Source organism: Eucalyptus grandis, chromosome 6 (genome assembly GCF_016545825.1).
Source record: "Eucalyptus grandis isolate ANBG69807.140 chromosome 6, ASM1654582v1, whole genome shotgun sequence".
NCBI lineage: Eukaryota > Viridiplantae > Streptophyta > Magnoliopsida > Myrtales > Myrtaceae > Eucalyptus > Eucalyptus grandis.
This window is the reverse complement of record NC_052617.1, coordinates 38,596,401-38,618,175: the sequence shown is the minus strand read 5'-3', so window position 1 is coordinate 38,618,175 and position 21,775 is coordinate 38,596,401. Positions and strand designations below refer to the sequence as shown.

General features: G+C 43.2%; 4 protein-coding genes across 16 annotated transcripts; 2 read left to right on the top strand and 2 right to left on the bottom strand.

The window, feature by feature from the left end:
- Nucleotides 1–5,056: 5,056 nt before the first annotated feature.
- LOC104449652 lies at nucleotides 5,057–7,621 on the bottom strand. Of its 2 annotated transcripts, none has more exons than XM_010063884.3 (3): nucleotides 6,672–7,621; nucleotides 5,797–5,876; nucleotides 5,057–5,324 (listed from the first exon to the last, which is right to left on the bottom strand). In XM_010063884.3, exons 1-2 carry the CDS (start codon nucleotides 7,466–7,468, stop codon nucleotides 5,816–5,818), a joined length of 858 nt encoding a protein of 285 aa, XP_010062186.2. In that variant the 5' UTR covers nucleotides 7,469–7,621; the 3' UTR covers nucleotides 5,057–5,324; nucleotides 5,797–5,815. The 2 variants fall into 2 exon arrangements, with proteins under 2 accessions (XP_010062186.2, XP_039171967.1); XM_039316033.1 differs by having other exon boundaries at nucleotides 5,057–5,321.
- A 1,222-nt stretch (nucleotides 7,622–8,843) lies between these two features.
- On the bottom strand, nucleotides 8,844–11,826 carry LOC120294650 (pentatricopeptide repeat-containing protein At3g26540). The gene has a single exon (XM_039314982.1). The coding sequence runs from the start codon at nucleotides 11,670–11,672 to the stop codon at nucleotides 9,546–9,548; it is 2,127 nt and encodes a 708-aa protein (XP_039170916.1). The 5' UTR covers nucleotides 11,673–11,826; the 3' UTR covers nucleotides 8,844–9,545.
- A 514-nt stretch (nucleotides 11,827–12,340) lies between these two features.
- LOC104449654 (putative pentatricopeptide repeat-containing protein At1g77010, mitochondrial) lies at nucleotides 12,341–16,729 on the top strand. Of its 12 annotated transcripts, none has more exons than XR_005552357.1 (4): nucleotides 12,341–14,604; nucleotides 14,740–14,816; nucleotides 15,321–15,424; nucleotides 15,661–16,013. XR_005552357.1 is itself a non-coding variant. In XM_010063886.3 (2 exons), the coding sequence occupies exon 1, from the start codon at nucleotides 12,547–12,549 to the stop codon at nucleotides 14,590–14,592; it is 2,046 nt and encodes a 681-aa protein (XP_010062188.1). In that variant the 5' UTR covers nucleotides 12,341–12,546; the 3' UTR covers nucleotides 14,593–14,604; nucleotides 14,740–16,013. The 12 variants fall into 12 exon arrangements, 1 of the variants encoding a protein (XP_010062188.1); XR_005552352.1 differs by having other exon boundaries at nucleotides 15,627–16,013; XR_005552354.1 differs by adding an exon at nucleotides 15,038–15,159 and having other exon boundaries at nucleotides 15,321–16,013.
- A 645-nt stretch (nucleotides 16,730–17,374) lies between these two features.
- LOC104449655 (2-oxoisovalerate dehydrogenase subunit alpha 1, mitochondrial) lies at nucleotides 17,375–21,209 on the top strand. Its single transcript, XM_010063887.3, has 9 exons — nucleotides 17,375–17,942; nucleotides 18,637–18,774; nucleotides 18,966–19,148; nucleotides 19,461–19,618; nucleotides 19,729–19,828; nucleotides 19,909–20,020; nucleotides 20,197–20,336; nucleotides 20,558–20,743; nucleotides 20,858–21,209. Exons 1-9 carry the CDS (start codon nucleotides 17,652–17,654, stop codon nucleotides 21,023–21,025), a joined length of 1,476 nt encoding a protein of 491 aa, XP_010062189.2. The 5' UTR covers nucleotides 17,375–17,651; the 3' UTR covers nucleotides 21,026–21,209.
- The last annotated feature ends 566 nt before the right edge of the window (nucleotides 21,210–21,775 follow it).

Here is a 21,775-nt window from a genome sequence, read left to right as displayed (position 1 = left end):
GGGCCTCGCCCGACGCCGGGCTGCGAGGGAGCCCCTCGTCGGCGTCGGGCGAGGAGCACCCCGGCGTCGGGCGAGGGGCTCCTCGCAGATCTGGCGGGGCTCTCGCCCGACGCCGGGCTGCGAGGGAGCCCTCGTCGGCGTCGGGCGAGGAGCACCCCGGCGTCGGGCGAGGGGCTCCTCGCAGATCTGGCGAGGGGCTCCCTCGCCCGACGCCGGCGAGGGGCTCCTCGCCAGATCTGCGAGGGAGCCTCGCTCGACGCCGGCGAGGGCCGCCCTCGCAGATCTGGCGAGGGGTGCTCCTCGCCCGACGCCGACGAGGGCTCCCTCGCAGCCCGGCGTCGGGCGAGGGAGCCCCTCGCAGCCTGGCGTCGGGCGAGGGGCTCGCTCGCCAGATCTGCGAGGGAGCCCCTCGCCCTCGCCCTCGCCCGACGCCGGCGAGGGGCTCTCCTCGCAGACGCCGGCGAGGACGGCCCTCGCCAGATCTGCGAGGGAGAGCCCTCGCCGGCGTCGGGCGAGGGACTCGCCCGCTTGCGAGGACGCCGGCGAGGGGCCTCGCCGATCTGGCGAGGGGCTCCTCGCCGGATGCCGAGCCCGCCGCTCCGGCGGAGGGAAAGCGAAAAAAAAAAAGGAAAAAAAGGAAAAAAAGGAAAAAAAGAGGAAAAAAAGGAAAAAAAGAAAAATAGTAACGAAGGACTAGATCGGACATTTCATCATAATTGGATCAACTCGAGCCATCGAAAGTCGCGACTAGATCGGACATTTTATTAATAGTTCGGGACCAAATCGAGCCATTCGAAAGTTCGGGGACTAAATCTGACATTTTATCAATAGTTCGCGACCAAATCGAGCCAATCGAAAGCTCGACGAAATCGACATCGAGTGAAAATATAGGGACTATTTGTGTAATTTTCCCTTAACGATACAACATTTACATACGGTAGATTATTGCTATAAATGAATATCGACGTCAGGTCATGGGATCGACAACTTTGTGAACAAATATTTGCTCAGCCATGACGTGCCTGACAAAAGACCACACCGATTATCAATAATTGCACAGTTTGACTTTGTAAAGTAAGCAGTATAGGTATTAGTGTATTGGCAAAATTACTGGAATTTTTTTTGTTAAAATTTATTGTACAAATATCAATTCAGTTCTAAACATTTCAATATAATCAATTTAGTTATACGTATTTTGATAATTTGTCAATATAATTATTCCAACCAATTTTGACTAGGAATTGCCGATATGGATCGCCAAACATATTAAATATCATAGTCAGCACTGATATAAATAATTTTTTGCACTTTTAATTTTCTGAATTTCTTTTACAAATTTTTTCCTTCTTGATCCACCTATCACCATAAGGGCAAGGCTCTTCCTTGCCGGATCTAGTGAGGGTTGATCCTTGCCGGCCATTGCTACGGCCAAGCAAGCAAGCAATGAAGGACAAAGGAAAAGAAAAAAATTTAAAAAAAAAAAAAAAAATCTTCGTCGAAATGTTATTTTCACGAGATATATATAATCCATCCAAATCCAGCGTTTAATTTTACAAAGGGCATTTTCTTGTTGCCCGTGTAAAAATGAATATGCCCGTGAATATTTTAAACCACTAGTCAAAATCCCAAAAGACGCATTGATTTCGCTAGTCAATTAGTCCGGCAATGTAGATTTGTGACTTTTTAATGTTCCTAAAGTTCACGAAACTATCATACTCTCACGCCTTTTTTTAATTAACATGACAAAGAAAACGGATCGCAATGTTGTTATCAGTCCATTGTGTTAGGTTGGTCTTGGAAAAGCGTGGGTAAGTCCAAGCTCTATTAATTTCAGAGTCCGAAGCTAAATTCATATAAAATTGCACGTGCTTGGGATGAACTTGAAGAGAAAGAAAAAAGAATGCGTGCAATGTTAAGCGGTCAACGAGGTTTTGCTCGCATCATTTGGAAGTACGGATAAATTTCTCCCAATACCAGCTACAGAAAATGTGCACCGTGTTTGACTTTTTCTTCTTATTTTTTGAGGTAGAAGAAAGCAATGCATTCTCCAACGGTACCAATTTTAGGCTCTGTTTATTTCGTTAAAAAATGAATAAGTGCTTACATTGCTTGAGATAATTGATCGTTGAAAAATATTTTCATTATAAACAACAATTTATGTTTAATTATTTTTCGTGAATGATGTAAATACTTTCTATTCATTTATTTGTATAAGCGATAAAAATTATCATTTTTTCGGTCAAAGTAGAGGGTTGAACTTATTTTTATGAAATTCCAATTGCTTCCATTCCTACGAGATATATTTTGTTCCCAAGTCAAATGTAATAATTTCAGTGGGTCCATTATATTTTGTATTAGATTGATGACGAATATAGAGCTATAAGCTCAAGAGACCAAGCTTGTTTTGGCAACATTGACTCAGGGTGTCAACTGCCACATAAATTGAAATTTAATGACGTTGGTGTAAGCCATCTGAATTCACAGGCAAGGCTCATCTACTGGAGGAGCTCAATAGGATACGGTGTATAAACATGCAATACCGTACTTAGGAGTCAGTCTAACTTCTACGATGGGTGCAATGTCAATTCATCATGATTTCATGGTGGACATGTTATACCTACCAATTGTATCCTATTTAAAAAAAAATATATATATATCAAAAAAGTCCTAAATCTATTATAATTATGTAAATTCATTCATAAACTTATTTTTTTAAACTTTTTACAACTGTATTAATTCAGTTTATCCGACCGACGTTGACATGGATAATTTTTTAATAATATTTTATCTTACTTAATTTTTTTATTCTTTCTTTTCATTTTTACCTCTTTGTTTTCCTTATTCCTCCGGCCGGCAAGAAAAGAAAATAATTTTAAAAATTAATAAAAATTCAAATAAAATAAAATATTATTAAAAAATTATCCACATCAATGTTGGTTAGATTGACTAAATTGGCACAATTGCAAAATGTTTAAAACTCAATTAGCCAAAAAAAATAAGTTTATACTTGAATAGGCACAATTGTAACGGGTTTTAGGGGTGTGCAATGGAAACCGCTCGAACCGAGACCGGACCAAATCGGTCGGTTTTGGGCGGTTCCCATGGTTGGTGGTCCGATTCCCGCTTCCTAATCTTGAAAATTGGCGCCCGGTTGGTCCGGTTCCCGGTTCAAGGTGGGAACCGGACCAACCGGACCAATTTTTTTTTATATATAATTTATATACATATTTATATACATATAATATATAAACACATATAATATATAAATATTATATATGAAACTTATTGCAATCGAAATTGCAATTGAGGTAACAATCTCTTATGTGGCCAAGAGACCACCAAAACTTTTAGAAAATTTATTTGTTAGTTTTATCTTCTACTCAATGTGGGACAAGGCTTTAGGAGTTCCTCATACTCACACTCTCTCTCTCTCTTGCTCCCTTCACTTGCAAACGACAAGGCACTTCAAGCCTCAAAGAGTCCGACATCGACTAAACATTCAAAGTATAAAATAGAGATTGTCTATAAAACCTAAGTCAAGCACAAATTTTACTCAAATTGTTCACGGCTTTTATGTTTAAAATTAAGCGTGAAACACATAAACTATGATTGATATTCACGCAAGTGAAATTTGAATATTTTGCACGTGAAAACATGTGTGAGTAGTTTTATTAGATTATTCGGGAACCGAATTGGATTGATCGGTCCGGAGCATGATCATTCTTTAATGAAAAAAGAAAGTGCCGATTCTATTGGACCTGACCGGATTGGACCGGAACCGATGGTCTAGTCCGGTTCCCGGTCTTAGGACCAAGCAGTCCGATTCACGGTTCCCAAAATTGTGAACCGGTTCTCCAGGTCCAGTTCTCGGTTCCATCTTGGAACTGGACCGAATCGGGAACCGATCACCTTTAATAGGTTTATGACTTTTTTTAGTAATTCTCTCCTACATATTTCTCATTTACATTTTTCGGGAATGATATAAAAATTTCGACATGTCTAGTGTAGTTTATCGAATCAGATTTGCAATAGCTCGTGTGCATTACTTAGGGATCGCCATTCTAACCTTGCGGGTCCATGTCCATAACGTCCCGTTTCAAATAGGACGATCAAGAATCAAGACACTCGATTCGTGGGGTTTTGGGATGGGCCGGTTGGACCCGCCCCGCCCCACCCCTCTCCGCGATCTCGCATTTGACAGATTCTTCTAAGTCCTCAAGATGCAATTGCATAAGGTTGATAAAAATATGCTTTCTTTTCTCTTCCATTGTTTCCTAATATCAATCATGAAGCCTCCATAATCTCTAACTTTCTCTCTCTATTTCCATCATTTGCTTTGATGCTCTTAACCAGTTTTTTAATTCATGTGGTGCGTGAGGATTTCCTCAAGGGACATCGGGCAAGATATAAAACGCATTCAATCTTCAAACCAGCTTTTAATTGGGTCATGTCAGCTACAACACATCACAATTGCAAATTACATTCCACGCCGCTGATGGTGATTGCCGTTAGTCGATGGTGATGGCCTAACGGCACGAGGTTGATAATCCTAAATTGTAGGTCATGCGATTCTGACCCTCTTGCAATGGTAGCTTATATATCTCACTTTGATAGGGCTATGATGATGATGCTACTCACCTACCTCGAGTCAATCACAAGAGGTGTTGAGTGACGAGCTCTCTATTAGTCTTAGATCGACATGTTCCATGTGGAAGAATGACTACTATTTACACAAGTCATATTCAAGATAGAAATTATGAAGTGGAGCTGTACCTAGTAAATGATAGTGGACGTTACTGTTGTTAGTCTTATCATCTTACGAAAGAAATATGACGAAAGAAAATAGACAAATAAAGATGCGATATTTTCCTTCATCTCCGAGCCGTTTGATTGGTGGAATACAAATCTAAATCTTACCTACATCTATAATTAGTCATGTTTTCACGCAATTGACATTTATAACTTGCGACCGAGCAAATTAGATAGGCCGAGAAACACATGGTTCTTTACATAAAGTGCGTTGGTCGAGGCGACTTTAAGACAAGCCCCCTTTAGCTTTCCTAAAATTGCTGTCCTTTTGATTGTTGGGAGTGGAAATAAAGGCAAAGCTACACTTGAGTTTTGTCTCTCCTAGTGCCACCCATTCGAATACGGGCATGTCGAAAAGTAAAAGAAGTTCACTTTCTTATTCCCCTTTTCTTTTGCCGAGAGAAATTGACAATTGAAAGGAAACATAATAATTGACCGAACCTGTTCATTGAGAGAGGGACAACCTCCTTTCCTTCCGCTCCAAGAATGCATATAATACTACTGATGTTACACTGCTGTTTAGTGCAGATCCGAGTCAGAACGAATATGCAAGAGAATATTACTGGGTATCATTGCATTAACTTCACTAATCAGATAGTCAATTTTATAATTGAAATCTACTTAAATAATGAGATTCACAACAAGGGCAAGCGAAATGAACACCAAATTGAAGCAAACAACATGATATATAAGGAACACAATCTTGTCAAGGAAGACATGATATACAAGAGAATATTATTGGGCATTATAGCATTAACTCCACTAATCACATAGTTGAATCTATTATTAAAATTGCTTAAATAATGAGATTCACGAGTAGGGCAAGCGAAATGAACACTGAATTTACACACATTGAAATTTAGAGAAGAGAATAATTACAAACTCGTCAGACGGTTCCCGAATATATATAAAGGCACTCTAATGCGATCTTTGAATATATGGCGTTAAGAAAAACATAATTATAGAACTAGGTTTAGGCCGCCATGCCTGGAGTGCAGGCTCGTTCTCACTTGCGTGATTCAATCTTGTTTGTCCAAAGAAACGAGCAGCACCCTCCATTCCCATGCCTGCGTCACATCCAAAAGACGGGAATTCGTCAGAATCATTTGGACAGCAAGTATTTAACAAAGTTTCTTGATGCATAGTTTTGTTATCTGATAAAACCTTAATTTGGATTGCTATTTGGGACATGATTATAGAGTTCCCTGTCATGTGTCCTAGATTAGAAGTCAGGATATGGCATGGTGTGACTTGGAAGGCAATCCGAGTACAGTTTAGACTCAAAACAACTGTGAAATATACTCCAGGACAACAGCAAGGATTCTCATTTCAGAATCATGAGATTTTTCCTAATGGTTGACCCTACTCCTGAACCAACCATCTATGTGGTTGGAAAAACTTGGAATGGATTGTCCAGGAAATGAACTGGAAATTGCACAGAAACACCTAATTCTTAATTTTCCAAAAAAGGGTCCGTTCTAGAACAGAGACTTTGACTCTTATGCTTATACGTTGATGGAAAATATCCGGTGAAAGTTTCCAGGAACACAAGCAAAGTCTCCGAGGAAACAACCATCCAAAATACCAGCTCAGGTCTCTGCAGAGAGAAAATTCTCCCTCCCTCCTTGCAGAGAACCCACGAACCTCATGCAAAGATGTCTCTATTAGCATCGAAATTCTCTTAATCGCTAATCAGCGACTGATTTTTTTCTCTAATTTGCAACAGAGCTTCCTGGGGTTCATTAATCCTATTCCTAATGTGCAAATTTTCTCAACTCTATTATTAGCTGGAACAGAACCTGATCCATCCTGGCATAAGCACAGAAAAGCCGGAAATGAAAGTTTGCTTAATATGAACATACCTCTTGCTGCCACTCGAGCTGTTGCATCTGCTGCTGCTGCTGCTGCTGCTCTTCATGCTTCCGGCGTTCAAGCTCGAATCAACACTCTCGCTGTCGCCCGACACGGAATTCCTCTTCTTCCACCACTCCTTCTCGACCCCGGCGTTCGCCGGTCCATCCATCGAGGGCCTCGGCGAGACCTTGCTAAAGTTATTGCCTGTATTGTCCTTTTTCTTCTTGCTTGAGCCCCAAGGAATTGGGAACACCATTTTAAGCAAGAAGCCACCATTGTCGATGCTTCCACTCCTCCCCATCATTTGCCCTTTATTATTGCTCCCATCAGCTCTCCTGTTATTGTGCTGTCTCTTGGCGCCCCCGTCCCTTTGGATCACCGCCATGGTGTTGAGCTCTTGCCGAGCCCTCGGCAACTCGACAAGGTCTTTGAGAGAAAGCTCGTAGCACGTCTCCGGCATGTTCCTCACCATCTCCATGAGCTCCATTTGCCCACGAGCAATTGCCTGCGTCCTTGACGAGGGCGACAAGCTCCGGTAAAGGTTGCCACCCCCGCCACTGGGGTGGCGCTGCGGGCTCCCCGGAGGGCTCGACTGCCACAGAGGCGGCGTGCATACCCCGGAGTCCTCGTCTGCGTTCGTCTTGCTGCGGAAGTCGCAAATGTTGGTTTGAGCAGTAGCCCTGTAGTTTGCATAGCTTTCGGCGGTCTTTCGAGCCCGGGAACTGTAGTCGAGGGCACCATCGCCGGAGACATGGATGTGGTTGGTTAGCCTGAGGTTGTCTCTTTGCCGGGTCGGGTCGAGCATGGTATGTACCTGTTGTTGTTGTGGCGGTGATGTGTGGAGGGTAGAGGAAGGAGAAGTGAGTGATCCTGGTTTGCTATGGAAGAGAGAGAGAGAGAGGTGGGTGGAATGGCATTATCAAATCAGCAACCTTGTAGCCATTTCTAAAATTTGTCACTATCTTTATTTCATCTAGACTTAATAATTAATGGGGAGCTCTTGAAATAAAAGTCAAGGTGTTCTAGATAAGCAGGAAATAGGCCCACATCATAAGGCTAGAAAAGCAGATTTCATCCCGATCAAATTACACGGCATTACAAATATAACATCACCGAATCAATCAAAAAATATTGCTTATTTATCACGCGTAAAAATGAAAATGATAAACGTGTGAGTCAAGAAAACGAATGCAGTCGATCGTGTCACGCGATGTGAACACCACGCGGTGTAATTCACGCATAGCGAGATGTTTCTTTGTCCTCTTTTCTTGTCTTTTGAGGAGGAGGAGGAGGAGCGTTTGTTTGTTGGCTTTTGCGATATTCCGTTTGCGTGGAAGGGAAAGACAGGCGTGTCTACTTCTGACGGGCGCGAGAGGAACAGGGGATAACGGGGCCATTTGAGACGTATCTGAGTTGAAAGGCCTTAATTATTACTAATTAATTTAATTAATTGGCCAAAAGGATTTAATATAGAGATTTTTTTTTTTTTGGGGGGGGTGGAATATTTGTTGGGTTACTTTCGGAAGAGGGCACTGGCAAGGAGACATTTTTTCCGGCTGCACATAAATATATATAATATTACCAAAACGCGATGTCGTTTTGCTAGGGACTGAGACATCATGTTGTTAGGCTCGGGTCCCCTCCTGCCCCCGGTCTCTTCACTCAACAAACTTTGGTGGTATAAAAATATTCCCTTGAACGGCTTAGGAGTCTATTTTGGCCCCCAAAAAAAAAAATGAAAACGAATCAACTTAGAAGTCAATTCGTATCCTCCCTCTTTCTTTCTTCTCTCCGGATGAATACTCGCACCTTGGGACGTATGAGGACAGAAAATTAATCATACGAATGCGATTGCCCTTAGACTGGACTGGCGACGGTCCGAATTCCTAGAATTCGAGACCCTCGATCGCGAGGCCGGCTCCCAACTCTCTCTTTATTTAATAAAGCGCACGTATGGCATGGTGCCATGATCTAGAAATAGGTATCCAAAAGCCTAGTCAATCTCCAAGTCGTCGCAGAGTTACTAGATGCAAATCGGTCAAAAGTAGAGGTTTGGTATGTCGCACGTCAGGTTGGCCCACGGATTAGTTTAGTCGTGGTATTCTAGGTCGAGGGTCGCGCGTCGCGTGAGGCACTTCATTAATCGCCGTTCCTTGAGATTTGTCAGCACTCGAATCTCCAGTCCCAACCTTTCTTTTTTCCCCATTTTCTACAGAAAATAAGATGAATTTATGTAATCAACCTTCACGACAAGAATTCGTGTTGTCTTCGATGGCCCGACGGACGGGGTAGGCAGCTTCGTCCGCAGGTGACCAGTACAAAAGAAAATTGGGTTGGGAAAATTTTTGGAACTTGGAGACATTGCTTGAGCTGAAAGGCCTCGCCCAACGAGTTTTTGGCAGTACTGGAAAATGAGGTGGCCCTTCGAAGGCACTCCTCGTGGTCGGATATGATGGTCACCTGCCTTCGGTTGCTTCACAATCATTCGGTTGGCTCCATGACCGTGGCTCCTGTTGTTCGACAGGACGCTTTGCGTCGGTTTCTCCTTCCCTTAGAAGCTTCAGAGATCAATTCATTGATCTAAATACAATTAGGTCGGAGATTTCTGGAGAAGAAAGGCTACTCCGGTCTCGCAAGCCCATAACACATTGCACATCATGTTGGAGCAATATGCACGCCAAGAATTCTGACTGATCGTGGCGTAGTTTTGCCAGTTGCTTCTTCTTCTTCTTCTTTTTTTTTTGTGACAACCGACTACATTGTCCAGGTGGGCCTTAATATGATGGAGCTTCACAGCGCGAGTCCAGTCCCAGAAACTGTTTGCTAATCAGACCGACGGATATGTAGTTAACTACTTCGCCATTCTGGGCATGCCTGCAACTTCATTTTTCACATGGATCTGAAATATTCGACTCTGCCAGCAGCCTGGAAGCCCATTCTCCCAATTTGGGGAACCCATGCTTTTGACAAGCACCGTGTATTCTCTTAAGCATCGAAACTGTTGGCTCAAATGGCATTGTCTTAACAAACTTTTTAAGCTCGCGCATCCGTCCAGCACGGCTGTAGAGTTCAATCATTTGCTCATAATGCTCCAGCCTAGGGATAACGCCATAAACATTTGTCATGGATTTGAAAATCCGTCCTCCCAAGTCAACAAGATCCTCACAGATACAGGCACGCAACAGCCCTTGAAAAGTGCCGTGGTCTGATTTAATACCTTCCTTGCTCATCAAGTCGAACAATTCTAGAGCGTCTTTGCCCAACCTATTGTGGCAGCAGCCCAGAATTATGGAATTCCAAAGAACCACATCTCGTGGAGCTGCTTCCATGAAAACTTTTAGGGCATACTCGATGCAGCGGCATTTGGAATACATGTCAATCAGAGCTCCTCTCACGACAATATCAATCTTATATCCTCTCCTAATCATGAATCCATGAATTTGCTTCCCATGAGCAAGAGCACTAATATTAGCACAAGCAGCGAGAAGAGTTCCAAAAGTGAAGACACTGGGCATTGCCTCCCATTGCATCTCACAGAACATTTCCATCGCGTGTTCACTCCTTTGATGACGAGCATAACTTGTCAGCAAAGAATTCCAGGAAACTTTGTCCCGCCACTGACTCATCAGGTAAAAACAAGCTCGAGCATATCTGAAGTTCCCGCATTTTCCATACATATCCAAAAGAGAATTGCTGACAAGTAAATGGGAAAAGAGACCACGTCGATAAACAAATCCATGCACTTGCTTCCCCATGAAAACATCTGAAAGGCCAGCACACAAGTTTGAGATGAGTGCAAGAGTGACATGGTCAATGTCCTTGGTTGAACTGCGCATTAAAGATACGAAATTCAAGGCCTCATCCCACAGCCTGGAGCGAATGTACCCTGCCAACATTGCATTCCAGGATATCACATTCCGTTCCGGCATCTCATTGAAGAGCTCCCTAGCCTTTCCAGTTCTCCCAACCAAAGCATAACCAGACACCATTGAAGTCCAGGAGACCACGTTCTTGGCACAAGGTCGATCAAAAATCTTTTGTGCAGATTCCAATTCAACGCACTTAACATACATATCAATGAGTGAACTGGAAACCACTTCATCATCTTCCAGACATACCTTAATTGTGAACCCATGTATTTGCATTCCCTCCGCAAGAGCGCGTATCTTAGAACAAGCGATAAGAGCGTTTGAAAAGGTAAACTTCAGCGGTCTAGTATCAGTCAGAAACATTTTGAAGAACATAACAATCGCTTCCCTCTCATCCTCCATCTCAAGATACCGCCTCACGATCACATTCCAAGTCACCGCATTTGGTCTTTCCATCTCATCGAACATCTTCCTCGATTCACCCATAACACCACATTTCCCGTACACGTCGACAAGCGAGCTCCCCAAAATTACATTACCACAAAAGGCACGCTTCACCATGAGTCCGTGGATTTGCATGCACAGACCAAGCTCCCGAACGACACCGCAAGAGCCGAGCGCACCGGCAAAAGTGACCTCACTCGCGGAAACCCCGGACGCGTTCATGTCGGAAAACAAGCTCAGCGCCCTCTTCGCGCGCCCGTTCCGCACATACGCAGCGATCATCGCGTTCCAAGACCCGCCATCTCTCTCGTGCATCTCGTCGAACAGCTCGCGGGCGTCCGTCAAGCAACCGCATTTCCCGTAAGCCTCGATGGCCCGGTTCAGCAGGAAGGGCGGCGGCGTCCGCTTGAAGGCGGCGCCCAGGTGGAACTCCACCTTCCGGGCCTCGACGGCGGCGCGGGCGGAGGAGCAGAGCTGGAAGAGGCGAGCGTACAGGGAGTGGGGGAGGGGCTCGTGGGAAGCGAAGAGGACGTTGACGGCCTCCTGGAGGCGGCCCGCGTCGAGGTGGGCGAGGATGGTCTCCGTCAGGGCCTTGGCGGCGCCGGGTCCGGGCGGCGGCGGCGGCGGCGGCGGCGACCTGGGGCGGCGGACTTGGTGGAGGAGCTGGTTGAGTAGGGAGGCGGCATTCACGCCCATGTAACCGAGCACGGACGATGCGACGATGCGCAAAGGCGACTTCCTGTCGGTTGCTTACATGCTCGGAGCCGGAGCATGCGACGAAATTCGACAGGAACCCAACGGAGTTGTCCGAGCAGAGAGATCGAGCGAATGCGAGACGCAGGTGATTTGTCCGAGCTTGTGGATTTGTGTTTTGCGAACCGGACATAAATTACATGCTAATATCACGGAAAATCCCGTTAATGATAAATTATTTTTTTTAATAATAAATAATTTCATATTAATATAATTATGATAAATTTATCTCAAATTATTACTTTTATTATAAAATTTAAAATCAATATTTTAAGAATAAATTTATCTAAAAGTAAATCTCATATTCTTACATTCATTAATTTCTATTGAATTAAATTAATATTAACAAAAATAATAATAAACAGTGAGGAAATTCTTAAATTAATAGATTCAGCAATTATCATGTATAATCTAACTCAAAAATTTGATAATGTACGTCAAATTTATCGCATACGTATTAATTTAAAATATGAGGTAAATTGTTAAATATGTATTAATTTGAAATTTTTCGTAATAATAATACTTTTTAAATCAAATAAAATACAAGATCCAAAAAAAAAAATCAAATAAATTTTTTTGGAAGATATAAGTATTGAGAGAATAAAACTTTTTCCCGGGACTGCTTGCAACTCACCATAACGGCGTAGCTTGATAGTTCAAGTAGAAATGCTGCTCTCACCTTCGCCCCCAAGCACCGGCCGACTCAGGGGCTTGCCGACGGTCGCCGTCGTCTGGTGGCGTCGGACTGGCGGGACGCCGGCGCCGGCGATTTTGGAGTTCAGGCCGACAGCTTCTTTAGCGTAAACATCGAGACATCATGGACATGGATGTGCGAACCTGCGGGCACTTACTCCAGTCCTGCAGCACTCGGCTCGCCGTCCACGAGGGCAAGCAGCTCCATCCTCTCCTCCTGAAAAAGGGTCTCTTGAACTGCGCCATCACGCTCGGAAACCGTCTCCTTCAGCTCTACGCCAAGTGCGGCCAAATGGATAATGCACGGCGAATGTTTGATGATATGCCTCTGAGGAATTGCTTCACTTGGAACACGATCGTTGAGGGCTATGTGAGGACGGGAGAGGCGGCCAAGTCACTGGAGTTTTTTAGTCACATGCCCTGCCGCAATGATTTCTCTTGGAACGTGGTGATTTCGGGTTTTGCCAAGAGGGGTGATCTTCAGACCGTTTCTTGTTTGTTTAATGCCATGCCCAGGAAGAATGCAGTCGCGTGGAATTCGATGATCCATGGTTATGCCAAGAATGGGCGTCCCAGGGAAGCCCTTAGGTTGTTTAAGGACATGAATTCGGATCCTTTCGAGAGAACGCAGGGTGATACTTTTGTTTTGGCCACCGTCATAGGTGCTTGTTCTGACCTGGAGGCTATTGATTGTGGCAAGCAGATACATGCGCGCCTTGTTATTGACAGAGTGGCATTTGATTCGGTGTTGGCTAGTTCGTTGGTAAACTTGTATGGAAAATGCGGTGATTTGGATAGTGCAAATCGAGTTTTGAGTAGCATGGAGGAACCAGATGACTTTTCTCTGTCGGCATTGATTTCTGGGTATGCCAACTGTGGTAAAATGGATGAGGCAAGAAGGGTTTTCAGCAGTAGCAATAACCCATGTGTCGTTACATGGAATTCACTGATTGCAGGCCATGTAGCTAATAACGAGGAAATGGAAGCTTTAGTTTTGTTTAACAAGATGCGTGAAGTAGCCGTCCGTGAGGACGCCTCTACAGTAGCCAGTATTTTAAGTGCATGCAACAGCTTAGGTGTCCTTGCACAGGGTAAGCTAATGCATGCCCATGTTTGGAAGAGTGGTCTCCTTAATGAAGTTATTGTCGCAAGTGCTCTTGTTGACATGTACTATAAATGTGGAAGTCTTAGGGATGCTTGCAATCTCTTTGATGAGCTGGAAGTTCATGACACAATCTTACTCAATTCTATGATCACGGTATATTCTAACTGCGGAAAGGTTGATGACGCAAAAGAAATTTTCCAGTCTATGTCAAAGAAAAGCCTGATATCATGGAATTCAATGCTAGTAGGTCTCAGTCAGAATGGTTGTCCTCTTGAAGCTTTAGATCTTTTCTGCGAGATGAATAGGCTTGGCTTGATGATGGATAAGTTCAGCTTTGCTAGTGTTCTCAGTTCTTGTGCTATTATTTCCTCATTTGATCTGGGGGAACAAATTTTTGGAAGAGCCATTGTCATTGGGCTTGAACATGACCCTATCATTTCTACTTCCCTTGTTGATTTCTTCTGCAAGTGTGGTCATGTTGAAAAAGGGAGAAAAGTGTTTGATGGAATGGTGAAAATAGACGAAGTTTCTTGGAATACCATGCTGATGGGTTATGCTACCAATGGCCATGGGATGAAAGCATTGAGTCTGTTTGAGGAGCTGAGGCATGCTGGTTTGAGACCCACAGATATTACTTTCACAGCAGTCCTGTCTGCATGTGATCATTGTGGATTGGTTGAAGAGGGGTGGAAATGGTTATATGCGATGAAATTGGATTATGACATTGATCCAAGGATCGAACACTACTCTTGTGTTATCGATCTTTTTGCACGGGCTGGTTATCTGAATGAAGCCATCGATCTGATAGAGCAAATGCCTTTTGATGCAGATACAACAATCTGGTCTTCTGTGTTGAGAGGCTGTGTGGCTCATGGGAATAGAACTCTTGGGAAGAAAGTAGCGGAGAAAATTATCAAGCTTGATCCGGGGAATTCAGGTGCTTATGTACAGTTATCTGGCATACTTGCTGACTTTGGGGATTGGGAAAGATCAGCAGAAGTTAGGTATATGATGAAGGAAAAACAAGTAGGGAAAGATCCTGGTTGTAGTTGGGCTGACTGCTGAACGCTAAATATGGTACATCATTCTTTTCGTTGTTTATTAGTTTTCCTATGGCTTGTATTCGTCATTCAATTGTTTTATGGTGGATCTTGTTACTGATAATGGATGCTCATCTAGCATCAGTAGACTAATGATATTCTCTTTGGTCAGATTGCTGGAAGGCAGTGAAGAGGGCATCTGGTATACATGAAGTTCATCTCTACAAACATTATGCCTTGGAAATAAAGGTATATATGTCAAGATTGGTAAAACATATTGGAGAGTTGGTAATGCCTTTTCTGCCCTCGTTTTTCAAGATCACTCTGTTGGTTAAGATATGCATATTAGAGGCAGATTTTAGACAGTTATAGATCTCTCTCTTTCTGCTGCTTTTTTATAGTAAGTGAGTGCTTGGTACCTCAAGACTCGAGTGTTTGTTGCATAAACGTCCATTAACTCCTATTATCAGGTTTAGGAAATTTTCAGGAAACGGCTGGATGAGATGCCGGATTAAGTATGCATGCATAGTGTTGGTGCGCTGCGTTACTCTTCCTACCAGAAATCTCGTGCACTCCTGAATGATCTGATGTTGTGGGTAACTTATTCGTTTTGTTGAGCTGGTATCCGATGTCTCTCTGACAAGAATGTCACCGATATCTCAGCTTGCACACTCATGCTTCATTTTCCTTGTATTGCAAATTAGTGAATACTCTATGATGTGACCAATTGCGAGTTCTTTTCTGTTATTTCAGAATCCAGAAACTAAAGCTCTGGTGAAAAGCATAAGCGTAGCAAGTGGCTAATCAGTTGAACTGTCACATCTCAAGCAAGATGGACCATCTAATTAGTATTGCAGGTAAACGATATTTTCATAAATTACTGATGACTTGTCTCTATCTGCAAGGATTTCTGCAAGAGGAGTAGGCTTGTCTTGATGTTCAGTTTAAGCTTTGCTCTCGTGAAATTGGCATATGATGTTGATCCAAGGAGTAGGGTCAGACACTTCTCTTGGATGATTGATCTTTCTACCTGTGCTGGTTACTAATGCTATGCCACAGATCCGACAGAGCAAATAAATGCCTTTCGCCGCAGATACATCAATGTGGTCATCGGCTTTGGGAGGTTTATGTGGCTTATGGGAATGAAGCTCCTGGGAAGAAGGTTGCAGATCAATTGATGGAAGCTCAATCCAGAGACTGATAGGCGAGGGAATTATGAGCAGAGGGTTGTGAAGTATCGGATAGAGAGCGGGAGAGAATTTGTGAATACACAAATGGTAAGCCCATTTATCATGTGTTGTAGATCTTTGTCACCGTGTGATATAGTTGTGATGAAGGGAGGCCCCAACTCTGCAGTTTCATTTTTGCTAAATTATGAACACCAAATTTATACCCATGATGATTATCGGGAGGAGACTTAACCGAAATGCACGCGTGATTGTATAATTGCTGCCCCGTGTACGGAGCCTAACTCGCCAAATTCCAAAAGGATGATAAGGGACAACCCGGGGGCCGAGGATTTTCGGTCCGAAACGGAACCCGTGTTCGGACTCATCCATCAATTTACGCGGGCCATGCCAGACCAGACGTGGTGCGTGTTTGCAGTGAAGTCGGACCCCACAGCACATCACCCCCATAAACCGGGGAAACGTGGCGAAAGGACACCACGAAAGATGGATGGAGTAAATACTTTGCGAACGGAATCCGTCCATCTTTCAGTCGGGTCTCTTTTCAAAGGCACATCACCGTCCAGTTCAGTCCAGTCCAGTCAGGTGTCATTGATGACGACGATGGACCCCCCACGGCAATGCCAACCGCACTTTCGTATCCAAGGCTTATCTCTCCCCGAGAAAAGTCGGGCTCTTCGATGGCGACCGGCTCCTTTGGGAATCATCATAGAAGCTCCGCACCCGCGATAACGTGCTCCGCCCTTACCCCGCGGTGCAAGCCGGAGTAGCTAGCGCGGACGTTAAAGCGGATCCAGGCTCTTCCTGAAGTCAAGGGGAGGTGGCAGTTCAGGTTTAGCAAATCAACGAAAAGAAACCGAACGTACTTCGGAAGGCCTTCGCGAATGAATAGGACTGGTCTTCTTTTTTTTTTTTCCGGCGATTCCGGTCTAGCAAATCAACGAAAAGTAAACGAACGTACTTTGAAAGGCCTTCGCGAATGAATAGGAAGGGTCTTCTTTTTTTTCTTTGTTTTCTTTTGGGTTATTGCCTTAAAATATTCCAAAATAGTACTTCTATGATAAATTTATCTAAAATTAATTTTTAATTATAAAAAATCTCAAATAGGTACATTTGTAATAAATTTGCCTTAAATGACTAAAAAAAAATCAAAATTAGTATACTTATAACAAATTTATCCTAAAATTAATTTATTCAACTATAAAAAACTCCAAACCAGCACAATTGCGATAAATATACCTTCCGTAAAATTAGATTAATACCACAAAAAATTCAAAAAAAATGGTATAACCGTGACAAATAAAAAGTAAAATTCTAAATTAGTATATTAACCAACTGTCACGTATCATTCAAATCAGCAATTTAATAGTAAAATTTAAAAAAAATTAACATAAGATAAATTTGTCACAAATATACTAGTTTATGGTAAATTTATCAAAAGTATACTAGTTTGGAATTTTTGGTGATAAAAAAATTAGCTTGTGTTAGATTTTACTGCATGTGTATTAATTTGGGATTTATGAGGGTATTAACTCTTTTATCTTTTCCCAACAAGACAAGTGATGAGTTGGAAGTCGGATCTACTTCACCTCCTTAGATGAGAACCAACCAATAATGAAAAGAGCATCTTTCCGTCTTCCCCGTCACAGGCGAGCGCGCACGCGAGATAAGACTGAGGACCGAGAGCCCATGTCACACCCTCCGGCTCTAAGTCTCCAAGAAACCATTAATTATCGCGTCCCCCCGCATCAGTCTTCATTCTCTATTCCTCTCCAGTAGACTCCAGGATCCAGCATCTTTTGTCCCACCCCAGCTCCTCTCCAAAGCCTCCTCCTCCTCCTCCTCCCTTCCTTCCTTCCTTCCTTCCTTCTGGGATTCGTCCCTCGCGCGATTCTTGATGGCAACTTGGCTCCGCAGGACAAGAGCCGTCGCTCATTACCTCCGAAGAAGCAGCGGGCGCCCTTCGTCGTCGCGTGTGGTTCTTGATCGCCAGGGGGCGCCCCTGCCCGCCGTGCCACCTCTCGGGAGCGTTGGGATTGGAGGCGCGGCCGGGAGGATCTCGCCGGCCCCGTTCCCGGTCTTCTCGGCCAAGCGCCTTGAGTCCACCAGAGCCGAGAAGCATCTCGTGTCGGTGCATGAAGCGGAAGACGATGATACTGTTGAGGATGATGATGATGATGATGCTCAGGTATGTTTCACGTGGGGATTCGGTAACTTTTGTCTGGGGACACGCAAAAGGTCCCAGCCACGTCCCTCGTTACTACGAGGTTGGAAATAGATGGTCCAACGTAAATCAGTGAACCGAACTGCGTTTCAACTTTAATCCCTTAATTTTGGGGCAGCTCCATATTATAATTATTATTGCTCTCTCATTAACAAAAGATATTTGTCTTTAAATTTTATAAATACTGTTAGAATTATCCTCTGTTTAGCCTATTTGTGTTGGCTCCCATCGCATTTCTTTGTTGCAATATTAACGACAAGCATTTCCTCGCCATAAAAATGTTTTTTTTTTTTTAATGTATTTGAACGGGTTAATATTAAGTAGAAGTGTAGAGTAAAAAATAAGAAATACAAAAAGCATAAATCACTGGAGGATCTTTGAACTTTTGGGCAGCTTCTATGCTCCTCTTTCACGTTGCACCAAGCTATTTCTCTCCCCAGTCATTAGAAAACGTGTAAATACATACTAAAGTTGACTTGAGACTAGGCTTCGTCTCGGCTCGTTCACCATTTGGGCCTGCTTGCAATCATTTCAAGCCCATTCTGTCCGGCCCATTGGGCCTAAAAGGTCAACGGTCATTCGCTTAATATTATCCTTAAACTCAACGGAGATTGCAAATGCTGCTTCTTTATGTCAATTTGCTAACATGGAACTGCAGGTCTTGGATTTCCCTGGTGGAAAGGTTGCGTTTACCTCCAGAATGCAATTCATAGCAGAGTCGGCCGAGGAGAGAGTACCGTGTTATCGAGTGCTTGATGACTATGGACAGCAAATTGAGAATGATTGCTCTGCCCAGGTATCTCCAGCTTGACGAAGGAGGCATTGAAGTAGTTCATATAAACACTGCATATGAAGTCTTATATCGGAATGAATATGACTCGCATTAGTCTCACTTGCATCAAGCGATTCCCCAGTCCGATTCAAATCCATATAAGTTCGTGTTGCGCCCGAAAACTCAATGATTTATTCGTCTACGGTGTTAACTAGGTGAACGAGGAACTCGCCGTGAAAATGTATACGGATATGGTCACCCTGCAGATCATGGACGCCGTATTCTTTGAAGCACAAAGGCAAGGTCGGATATCGTTCTATCTCACATCGATGGGGGAAGAAGCTATTAACATAGCATCCGCAGCTGCCCTTACGGATGATGACGTTGTCATGCCTCAGGTGTGTTTTCTATTTTTCATGAAGGTAACATAGACACGCATGGAAAGTGCACATGCATATGTTCATGTCAATGGACATTGTGTCGTTGTGTACATCTGTTGAAAAATCAGTTTTGAGATAACATAGTTTTGATTTGGCGACCAAACAGAGGAATGCTCTAATGTTTCGCTCGAGCATGTTGGATGGAGCAGTACTAGAATTTTTTATTATTGTGCCGATCGTTCCTACTTCAAAGAGTACTAGCTTTCTACTTTTACAAATTGTTTACTCCTGATAGTAATTGATGTCGAATGACTCTGGTGTATGCTACAGTACCGAGAACAGGGCGTCTTGCTGTGGCGCGGTTTCACGTTACAAGAGTTTGCTAACCAGTGTTTCGGTAACAAGGTCGACTATGGAAAAGGTCGACAGATGCCAATTCATTATGGATCTAATAAGCACAATTATTTCACTGTGTCATCGCCAATCGCGTGAGGCTCCAGCTCTATTTGTTTTCATTTGAATTCTTAATGGATCTCTCTCAATTACGTCAATTGTCAAGCTGATTTCCCGACATTGCATGCGATTATTTCTTCTCCAGAACACAAATTCCTCAAGCTGTTGGTGCTGCGCATTCTCTTAAGATGGATAAGAGAAGTGCATGCGTGGCTGCATATTTTGGTGATGGCAGCACTAGTGAGGTTATTAGTGCACATTTGGTTTATCTTTTTTTCTGTTTCTATTGTTGAATTAAAGCTGATGAATTGAGCATTCCTTTCAGGGAGATTTCCATGCTGGCTTGAACTTTGCAGCGGTCATGGAAGCCCCGGTCATTTTCATCTGTCGAAATAACGGATGGGCGATCAGTACCCACACAAGAGAACAATTTCGAAGTACCCATCTTGCACTCTTGATATATTTTATATACTGATATTAGTTTAGAAGCGCGAGTGCAACTTTTCTAAGTTAATACACGTTTAAGATAGAAATCATTCATAACAAAAAGCTCTGAAGTGGCTACGTCCTATGGCATTGACAGAATAGTTATCTTGTTGTCATGTATTTTCAGGTGACGGCATTGTTGTAAGGGGTCAAGCATATGGAATTCGTAGCATTCGAGTGGATGGTAACGATGCTCTTGCTGTTTATTCCGCAGTACGTGAAGCTCGTGAAATGGCAATCAAGGATCAAATGCCTATATTAGTTGAGGTAGGACTAATTCTGAGTTATCAGAGTCTCCTTCTCTCTTTCAATTTGACTTCGCGAATTGTGATGCATTAGAATGTATGATCAACTTTAAGTAAATCACTCGCTCATGAGTCGAGCTATAAAGCTGGTATGTTCTTCCGACACATAATTTTCAGTGCAAACTGCTGTAGTAATGTCAAGTTGAGCGTTCTGCTAAATATATGCTTTTTATTTATCGACAGGCCTTGACTTACCGAGTAGGACACCACTCCACATCAGACGATTCGACAAAGTATCGACCCATGGATGAAATTGAATACTGGAAAATGTCGCGAAACCCTGTAAATAGATTCAGAAAATGGGTTGAAAGTAACACGTGGTGGGACGATAAAAAGGAGGTGGAGCTTCGAAATAACATCAGAAAGCAGGTTAAATTTGCATAGGCCTCATTCTACCTATTGTTTCTGCAAGATCGTATTCAATGCTTGCTCACAAAATGACCGACACTGACAGTTTCTGTAACGTAATTTTCCACTTGATAGGTACTCCAAGCAATTCAGACTGCAGAGACGTATGAGAAACCTCCGTTATCAGACTTGTTCAGGGATGTGTACGACACTCTTCCATCGAATCTTCATGAGCAAGAGAGTCAACTCCGGGAGACCATCAAAAGACACCCAAAAGACTATCCACTTGATGTCCCTGTGTAGATGGACTTACAATTATTCAAGAAAAGAATTGTCTCTGAAGCGAAGCCTCGTTAATTCGAAACCAAAGCTTAATAAATTCACTGCTCTGTATATAAATTGTTAAAAATTCTTATGCAGTGGCAACTATTACATGCTTCTAATTTGACGTCCGTACAAATTTAAACTATCTCATACTTTTGAAGGATGTATCCTGGTATCATATTTCAGTGATTTTTTTTTTCTTTTTTATCGATCCTGGATACAAAATCAAATGAAACAAATAGTTCGAGAGACAAATGCATCGAGGATAATAGCTCGTAGGGTTGATATATGGTAAGCATCTTCTATTAATCCTGGCTAGAAATTTATATGTTCAGTCAATTGTAAGTTCAGGAATTAAAGTGCCTCTCCACTTGTTTCTTGGAGAGGGACTAAAGATTAGTACGTCGCCCAAATTTCATCATGAGGATTCATTAGACGATGGAAACTCGACACGTTAAAATGCAACAACTAAAAATCTCCCAAAGTCGAGGCCAAGTCGAAGTCCCGGAGTTACTCCGACTTATAAGGCTTACGGGAGGTTTCATGGGCCTCTGCACTCCTGCCCTGGAGTTGTTCATAAAGAAAATGTGCCGATTGACGCAAAAAGGGAGAGCGTTAGGGCCTCACCTATTAGGCCGTATAATATGAGAAAAAAAGGCAAGAGTCGTTGCGCATCTGGCCACAACATGAGACGAAAGCATGCGCTGATACTGGTGTTAATGGCCACCC

Excerpts from the sequence above, each read along its gene's own strand:
- LOC104449652 (XM_010063884.3), bottom strand. The coding sequence starts at position 7,468 with ATGCTCGACCCGACCCGGCAAAGAGACAACCTCAGGCTAACCAACCAC. Across the intron at positions 5,877-6,671 it reads AGCTCGAGTGGCAGCAAGAG|GCATGGGAATGGAGGGTGCT; the intron begins GTATGTTCATAT and ends GATGTGACGCAG.
- LOC120294650 (XM_039314982.1), bottom strand. The coding sequence starts at position 11,672 with ATGGGCGTGAATGCCGCCTCCCTACTCAACCAGCTCCTCCACCAAGTC.
- LOC104449654 (XM_010063886.3), top strand. The coding sequence starts at position 12,547 with ATGGACATGGATGTGCGAACCTGCGGGCACTTACTCCAGTCCTGCAGC.
- LOC104449655 (XM_010063887.3), top strand. The coding sequence starts at position 17,652 with ATGGCAACTTGGCTCCGCAGGACAAGAGCCGTCGCTCATTACCTCCGA. Across the intron at positions 17,943-18,636 it reads ATGATGATGATGATGCTCAG|GTCTTGGATTTCCCTGGTGG; the intron begins GTATGTTTCACG and ends ATGGAACTGCAG. Across the intron at positions 18,775-18,965 it reads AGAATGATTGCTCTGCCCAG|GTGAACGAGGAACTCGCCGT; the intron begins GTATCTCCAGCT and ends GGTGTTAACTAG.